Here is an 8,657-nt window from a genome sequence, read left to right on the forward strand (position 1 = left end):
TGTTCGGGATAGTTCAAACAAAGCAAAACGCTTTCTAGAAACAAATATGTCCCCCTGCTTCATACGCATTGCCCACTGTGCCATCGTCCGTTGTTGGCGTACGTTGTAAATAAAACAGAATATCCTCGTTTACTGTGATCGCTCGAAGATCGGGTTCCCAAAATGATGTTCTATCTATTCATCTTTTTCACTGGGCTCGGCGCCTCTCTGGGCGAAGTAAACATAGCAATCAGCTGTTTATGTTGCCGGCCAACTCGGATGACGGAGCAGCAAAAGAAACGCAATCTGTCAAAAAGTTCACAGCACTCTGTGTTTGCTCGCGAAACCAAACATACAGTTCGGGATAGCGGCCGTATAACGGGGCCAACGGGTTAATCGAACGTAATCTTTGATCGGAGTGAAACGGGTGGGCCGCGATGGTGATGATGCCAGAATGATGCTGCAAGTTCTGTACGCGGTGGTGCTGTGGGCGTTGGGCTATCTGGCTCTGGTATGGTAAGTGTCACAGCAGGCGCTGATCCGCCCATCTGGTTGATCGCTGATCTCCGTTTCCGTTTCGGCAGGCTGCTTCCGAAGGTGATCGGGTACGTGCTGAAGACGCTGTACAACATCGAGATCAACGTCGGGCGCTTCAGTTTGCCGTTCTCGCTGCGCGATGTGAACGTTTGCAAGAGCGGATTTTCGGTGCAAATCGACGAGATCGGGCTGCAGAGTAGCTTCGTCAACTCGGACGTGTCGAAGCTGCTGTCGATCAATGTGCGCGATGTGCGCATCAACAAGGACATCAACAAAGTGCCACCCACCGGTGGCCCGGGAGGTGGCGGTAGTTCCTCTCCTCGCAGTTTCAACAATGATGCACGCCACGGTGGCACGGCCACGCCTCGAGGTCGAGACGCCGAGACGAGGAACGGGCCAGAGAGCGAGCGGCAGATATTGGACTTCCGAGAGAAGCGAGTGTCCCCGCGCGTCCTAAAGTTCGCCCAGTTTATGGCCGTACACATCAGCAACGTGTCGGTGGCGCTGCTGAACAGTGCCCAGGAGCCGGGTTGGCTACTGCATGCGACGGCCAAAGAGCTGCACCTGGACGGTAGCCTTGTGCACAGCACCAAATCGCTGCTTGTCTCGGCGTCGCTGTGTGATGCGCAGGCGAAAATCTTGCGCCACTGTTTGTCCACACCGAAGCGGCTGGAACGGTCGCGCAAGATTTCGCGCGACCTACCGCAGCCCTGTCTCGGTGAGCTGAGCTTCGGCATAGCGCTCGACGGGGTGCTCGTGGTCGATGGGCCAATGTCGCTGGAGAAACTGGCGTTGTCCATGACCACCACCAAGGTGATCGTACACGGTGGTCTGTACGAGTTCATCAAGGACGCGCAGGCGCACAAGCAGCGCCAGCGATCGGGCAGCGTCGGGCGGCAAGCGCCGGAACGGAGCAACCCACCCGTAGCCACCGGGACCGGTGGGCTGTCGTTTACCGAAATTTACCAACGGTTGGCCCCGATCGTGCCGAAAAATTTCTGCGCCAAAATCGAAAACACCACCATCAGTGCGGTGCGCGAGAACTCGTCGAACGATTTCTCGGCCACGCTCCAAACGTTCGCCATTTCGAGCAAGTTCTCGAGCGCCCAGCGTGGCCCGCTGCCGGACGAGGAACCGCAGCTGCCGCTGGTGTACGTCGGGATGCAACTGCAGCAGCTGGAGATCGATACGCGCCACGAGAAGCTGCTGAACCTGCAGCAGTTCAACATCGACTCGAAGCTCGAGGGCAACCTGGTGAACGTGTACTCGAAGCTGTCCTCGTTCGTGCTGATCTACAACCACCGGGAGATCTACGGGTGGATTAGTAAAAACTTCTTCTCCGGCGACCCCGGGTCCGGGCCCGGCGTCTGCCCGGGGCTCAACCCGAAGAGCCTGATCGCGGGCCACCGCGAATCGCGATCGCGGCGCGCCAGTTTACTGGGCAAACACTCGGCGGCCACCGGTACTGGTGGACCGACGGGCACGGACACGGGCCCCGGAATGCTCGAGCAGTTCCTGAAGCGGATCATCGTGAAGGGATGCGCCGAGCTGTGGGACGTGACGACGATGTTCAAGTTTGCCCCGTCCCAGGTATCGTCGATCTGCTGTAACCATGCGAAACTGTTGCTCGATCAGTTTGCCGAGCGGCGCAGCAAGGTGTACCAGAGTCGCGCCCTTAACTTGCTGCTCGATCGTCGCCACTGGAGTGCCGAGCTGCTGATCGAGTCCTTCTGGTGGTCGCTCAGCTCGAACATGTCGCACAAGGAGAGCGCCCAGAGCCTGAAGAAGAGCCACATCCGGGGCAGCCCCTTCTACATCGCCATGAGCCTCTGCAAGCTGAGCAGTTACGGGGACACGACAAAGCTGGACTTTTCCGTGCACACGTTCCGGCTCGAGTACAGTCCGGCGTTGGCCGACTATTTGGTGCACGCCAAGCGCTGTCTCGAGCAGTACCGGCGGCCAGCGACGGCGGAAGCCAAACCGGGCGCGGTAACGGTCGGACGGGGCACCAGTTCCACCGGCTTCCCGCTGGCCGATCTACTGATCAGTGCGCGCGTGACGGACATTTCCGGGTTCTTTTTCAATCAGTACGAAACGTGCATGTTGGCCAACCTGAACGAGCTGACGGTGGGCAAAGCGGCCAGCAAAAACTTTGTCCGCCTCGACAGCTTCCAGATGGAGATACTGGACTTCCGGCACATCTCCGGCTGCGACTACGGATCGGCCGAGCTACAGAATGTGTTCGCGAACGTGAAGGGTGTCCGCGTGGAACACGTCGACGCCGGGGGTGGGGTGCCGAAGGTGGACGTGCGGTTGCTCGAGGATGCCGTGGTCATGTGGAACGCCAACCTCCATATGCACGTGGTCACGCTGCTGCAGGAAATGCAGCGCCTGCGGGTGGATCTAAAGACGAAACCGATGCCTGAGCCTCCGCTCGAATTGCCACCACCGGAAGCGGACCCGAACGGTGGCAGCGCACGCGGATCGCTACTCCGCTCGATCATGCTCGATCTGTATGCGGAGGGAAGCGTCGAGTTTGGGATCAAGATCAGCGACCGACACTCGATGCAGGTGTTTGGGGAGAATGCGTACGTCAACCGGAAGGGCCAGTGGTTGCTGTCGATCGAGAACATCGTCGTCAAGATTGACGATCAGCACATTTTCACGTTCAAGGATGTGGACGTGCAGACGCTCGATCGGGCGGAGATACTGTGCCAGGAGCGCCAGAATTACGAGCACTTCCAGCTCGACTCGAACCGCGTCTGGGCCACGACGGTCGGTGGCGTGAAGGTGATCTTTCCGTACGAGCACGACTTTTACGGTGCGATCGTGAACGAGTTTGTGTCGATCTATAAGTGGCTGAAGGTGGTGCACAACTACAAGAAGAAACCGTTCACCGTCGATTCGCCGCTGCCCAGTGACATGATCATTCAGGTAAGTGCTGTGGTGCCGGCCGCTGCGGGTTAAAGTGTGGCCAAATGTTTCCAATTCTTTCCATTTCTACAGATTAAAGAGTTTTTGCTGGAAATGAGCGACGATCCGTTCGAGGTGAAGCTGCGCGAAAACTACGTCCTGCTGCTGGACGAGTACCACGAGAGTGTCAAGCGGAAGGAACTGTTCGATCAGAAGATCGAGCAGCTCTGCTCGGAACGGTTGATTCTGCCGCCCGGCACCCTGGAGGAGCTGAACGCGAACTTGATCAAGAAGAACTCGGAGATCTACATTCAGCGCTCGAAAAAGATCTCCGAAGCTGGGCCACCGCGGACGCGGCTGATCGCGTGGATCATGACCGATCTGGAGATTATGGCGATGGCCGATCCGTCACTGAACGGTGCGACGAACGCGGTGCGCATGCTTCGGGCGCTCGATCCGGACAGTCCGTGGCCGGACGAGGGCATCGAGTTCGTGACGCTCTGGGTCCGTGCGGTCAACATTGGGTGCACCGAGTGGAAGTTTATGCTTCGCGACTATCCGCAGCCAATGTTTCACGTGAAAATGATGCACCTCTTTGGGACACTGGCCGGTGCCGAGATGGCTCCACCGAGGCGCGCCAAGCGGGATGTGGAGATCGAGGTCGGTGAACCGTTCGGGACGCACACGGTGCAGCGGAGCATGACGTCGATCAAGTTCTATCACGATTTCAACTGGGAGCTCGACTATCTGGCGTACGCGTTCGGGCCCTGCTGGGAGCCGGTGATGGCGCAGTGCAATCTGATGATGGAGAAGATTTCGGCCCCATCACGCGACCCGAGCCCTCCGCTGCCGTTCTGGGACAAGATGCGCCTGTTGATGCACGGTCAGCTGTCGATCATTGCGAAGCAGTTCACGATCCTGCTGCACGCGTCGCTCGATCCGTACAACACGACCGAGGAGATGGAACTGACGTTCAACAACTGCGGCATCCTGTACTCGAACGCGCGGCTGATGTTCAAGGGTGATCTTAACATTTACGTCCGGACCGCGTCCCGGTACGACGATTGCCGGTTGCTACATCTGCCGAGTCTGAAGCTAACGTTCAAGCTGAACTGGGTGTGTTTGGCGAACCCGAACGATCACCATGCGGTGGTGCCGTGCGCCCCGGACAAGCTGCCCGAGTATAGCAGCAACCAGGTGCACGATTCGTTCCGGGCGTTCCGCTCGCAGCACCTCAACATTTGGATCTCGTTCGAGATCCGGCAGCCGGCGTCCGAGATCGACATTCCGAACCTGGTGCTGTACGGGAGCACTCTGCGTTGGTTCGAGAGCCTCAAGTTGATACTGTCCGGCGTCACGCGGCCGACTCGCCGTGGCCCGGTGTTTAACAATGTGCGACCGCGCAAGAAGCAACTGAGTCGCCACTACCGGAAGGCGAACCTGCAGATGAGTCTGCACCGGTCGCAGATCTTCTACTGGATGTCGCACGCCCTGAATCGGGGCTTTCAGCTGAGTGGCGGTCGGATCACGTTCAGCTCGGAACACACGCTGGGACTGCAGCCGATCGACGACGGGTTAATTCATCGGCCCCGTGCCGACTGGTCGGTGATGTACATGAACTGTGAGCTGAACGATGCGGAGATTTGGCTACGCACCGCGCAGGCCACGAACGGGCCGGACCAGCAGCGTACGGATTCGGGGAGCTCGGAAAACATATCGAACGCCAGCGGGGACATCTACCGGTACTACTTTCTGAGCGTGGAGAAGGTTTCGTACGGCCGCGAGGCGCTCCTGTCGACGAACGGGAACGAGCGCGAGAAGGACACTCCGACGCACAAGCTGGTCGTGTACGATCTGAAGGGTGCCTGGACGAAGGACAACCGGGACGTGGCGTTCGCGCTGTTCGATTCGCTCGTCAAGAGCCAGAAGCTGAAGAACAACCTTTCGACCGAGGCCCTCAAGTGCATCGTGCACCGGAAGGAGACCACCGGTACCGGTGGCGCTGGAGGTGGTAGTGGCAGTGGTACCGGCGGTGCCGGTGGCACGGCCGGCGGCGGGACACCACTGAAGGCACATCCGGGTGCCGGGGGCGCAGGAACGGGGACCGGGGCCGTTGCGGGGCGATCCGGTGCGGTGGTGGGCAAGGCGCAACAGTCGAGCGACAGTCTGGCGATGCTTCAGCAACTGATCCAGGAAGCGGATCACAAGCCGCTGGTGTACAGTGACGATCAGTCGGCCCAGACGCGCCAGCAGCAGCTGAAGGGGCTGCAGGCGTACCAGGAGGGTGACGTGCTGCACTACAACTGGGCCATCTCGCTGGTCAACTCGCAGGTGCTGCTGAAGGGCTGCGAAACGTCCGGCTACGTGATACTGAGTGCGGCAAAGGCGGAAATTTTGCAGCGCGTCCACCGGCCAGTGTGGCGCGATCATACGATCGTGTCGAAGACGACGTGGGTCGGGTCGCTGGAGTGTATGCAGTACTACGCCACGGTCAGTGCGAACGATGGGGGGAATGCGCACGAGATGGCCGAGATCATGTGGCTGACGGTGGACAACATTCAGGAGAAGGATCGCGAGGCGACGGTGATCAGTGCGCTGCCCGATCTGCCGACCCTGGTTGGGAGTGGTCAGAGTGTCGGCGGTGTGGTCTCGGAGACGGTCGGAGTGCTGGGGGAGAGTAGCTACGCGAGGGGCCAGAAACCACCGATCCAGCTGCAGCGCATCGTGTCGCGGTGTAAGTGTGAGTTCTTCTACGTGAGCTACGGTGAGACGAGTATCGATCCGGGCACGATCGGGGAGGTGCCGCCGCCACCGGTCGAGGAAACGCTCGGTCCGTGGGAGAACCAGGACGAGCCGGTCGATGCGTTCACGCTGATGCACCACGATCTGGACGTGTGCACGAACTCGCTGCAGTACGCGATGATTCTGGACATTGTGAACAATCTGCTGCTGTACGTGGAACCGCAGCGGAAGGAGGCCCTGGAGCAGCTGGCCCGGATGCGGTTCCAGCTGCAGCTGTACAGTAGCGAGGATCAGAAGCGGCCCATCCAGCACCTGCAGACGGAGATCCGGAGCCTGATGTCGCGGATCCGCTGCCTGGAGAAGGACATTCACTTCATCACGAAGGCCCGGCTCGAGGAGGGCGACTCGGAAGAGCTGCGGACCGAGTACGAGGCGGTGCACCACATGATCTTGCACTTCAAGGAGCTGCTGACGACGAAGAGCGACGAGCTGGATATGATGCTGTCGTGCTACAACGAGGCCCAGCTGTCGGCCTCGAACCGGTTGGCGACCTTCCGGAAAGATAAACCGGTGACGATCGTGCGCGCGAACGAAATCTGTTTCAAGCACGCTCAGTGGCGGCTAACGGAGGCCGACGGCCAGATTGGTATCGCCGATCTGATCCTCAGCAGTTTCCTATACACGAAGAACTCCAAGAGTGACGACTCCGTGGACCACCTGCTGGAGCTGGGCTACATACGGATCAACAATTTGATCCCGCGGGACAACTACACCGAGGTGCTGTACCCGACCGAGATCCAGCGGTACATGCCGATCGATCACAAGCGCGTGTTGCGCGTCTTTTGCCGCGAGAAACCACCCGTCGGGGGCATTTCCGTGAAGGAACACTTCGAGATCAACGTGGTGCCGATCACGATCCAGATCTCGAAGAAGTTCTACAACACGATGCTAAAGTTCTGTTTTCCCGATCGCGACGAGGTGGACGCGGTGGACGAGCTGGACGATGGAACGGCCAGTACCAGTTCACCGAGTGGGGGCTCCTCGCTAGCGGTGCGATCCGGCGGAGGTGGCGGCGGCAAGCGGCAGAGCGCCGGGTCTGGACCGGGTTCGTCGTCGAGTGCGTCGGTAAGCGGCTCGGCCGGCGGTTCGAAGGGGGCTGCGGGCGGTGGCAAGAAGAAGGACAGCAACTTTTACGTGCGCATCCAGGACGACGTGGAGAAGATGAAGGAACGGGCGGAAAAGAACAAGCTGTTTATTTACATCAAAATACCGGAGGTGCCGGTGCGCGTTAGCTACAAGGGGAACAAGGAGAAGAACTTCGAGGACATCACGGACCTGTCGCTGCTGATACCGACGCTCGAGTATCATAACGTCACGTGGACGTGGCTCGATCTGCTGCTGGCAATGAAATCGGACAGCCGGCGTGTGCTGCTGTCGCAGGTACGTCACGGGGCAACGGGAGGCCAGCCCAAGGTGCTTTGCATACTGACCACCAAATTCGCGCATTTGTAGGCCATCAAGCAGAAACTGAAACTAAAGAAAGCACTAGTCGATGAACAACCCACCCCGCAGGAGGAGGACAAGGCCAAGATGCTGTTCGGCAATCGACATGCGGTAAGTTGGTTGTCAAGGGGGGCTTGGAGGTTGTTGTCAAGGGAACCAGTTGGGCTAATGTTGGGTTTTCTTTGTTTTGTGCCCCAAAACAATCGTTCGCGGCTCGCACCTAGCGTGCTCGTAACAAGGTACCTCACATCACCCTTCGTCTTTCGGTCTTTTGTTTCGTTTCGTGTCCTTGTGTTCCGTGTGTTTTGTGTTGCAATTTTCGATTTTGCATGGACGGCATTTGTTTTCACTTTTCTTTGCACTCGACTCACTCTCATCGTTTCTTGGGGTTTTTGCTTCACAGCCGGAAAACAAGAGCCTTCGGAAGGGAGTGTTTAAGTTCTCCAAATCCTAATGCATCACACCGCGGCACCGCGGACGGCGGCGTCATGGTTACCCAAAGAAGACCCCGTGCACCACCGCGCATCGGTCGCAAGAAGTACACAGTGAAAATTTACCATTTATCCCACCATTTCTTCGGTGTGCGCTCTAAGTAGGCTAGGACAAAACGCTTTTTCGTAGCACCCCAAAAAAAACCCCGTAGCAAAACCAAAATGGCGACCATTCTATTCGACCTGGGCTTTTGTGCAGCGTTGGCAGCGTTAAATGGTGTAAGAGCTTATCTTAGTATTTATAGAGGGACCGTGTTATAGCTAGTAGACGGCGAGCATTTTAATTTATGTCTTTTCCGGATCCACGGATTTGTGTGTATTTTGATGAAAAAAGTATTAGCGTTTGCGTTATTAGATTGTGCTTTGTTACCGATGCATCCCGAGCATCCCAGAGACCGCACCATGGTGCGCTTTCGATGATGTTAAGTTTAAGTGTATGACCCCCGCTTAATGTCTACAAGACAAACAAATACAGAACCGTTAACACCAAAT

General features: G+C 57.9%; 1 protein-coding gene across 1 annotated transcript; it reads left to right on the forward strand.

Moving 5' to 3' along the window:
* The first annotated feature begins 391 nt into the window (after positions 1-391).
* LOC128267121 (protein hobbit) lies at positions 392-8,615 on the forward strand. The gene is made up of 5 exons (XM_053003908.1): positions 392-495; positions 564-3,450; positions 3,523-7,611; positions 7,684-7,785; positions 8,078-8,615. The coding sequence occupies exons 1-5, from the start codon at positions 434-436 to the stop codon at positions 8,126-8,128; spliced, it is 7,191 nt and encodes a 2,396-aa protein (XP_052859868.1). The 5' UTR covers positions 392-433; the 3' UTR covers positions 8,129-8,615.
* The last annotated feature ends 42 nt before the right edge of the window (positions 8,616-8,657 follow it).

Source organism: Anopheles cruzii, chromosome 2, assembly GCF_943734635.1.
Source record: "Anopheles cruzii chromosome 2, idAnoCruzAS_RS32_06, whole genome shotgun sequence".
Taxonomy (NCBI): Eukaryota; Metazoa; Arthropoda; class Insecta; order Diptera; family Culicidae; genus Anopheles; species Anopheles cruzii.

Bases quoted from the DNA above. Each gene is read 5' to 3' on its own strand.
- LOC128267121 (XM_053003908.1), top strand. From the start codon at position 434: ATGATGCTGCAAGTTCTGTACGCGGTGGTGCTGTGGGCGTTGGGCTAT. The intron at 3,451-3,522 runs GTAAGTGCTGTG...CCATTTCTACAG, and splicing joins CCAGTGACATGATCATTCAG to ATTAAAGAGTTTTTGCTGGA. The intron at 7,612-7,683 runs GTACGTCACGGG...GCGCATTTGTAG, and splicing joins GGCGTGTGCTGCTGTCGCAG to GCCATCAAGCAGAAACTGAA.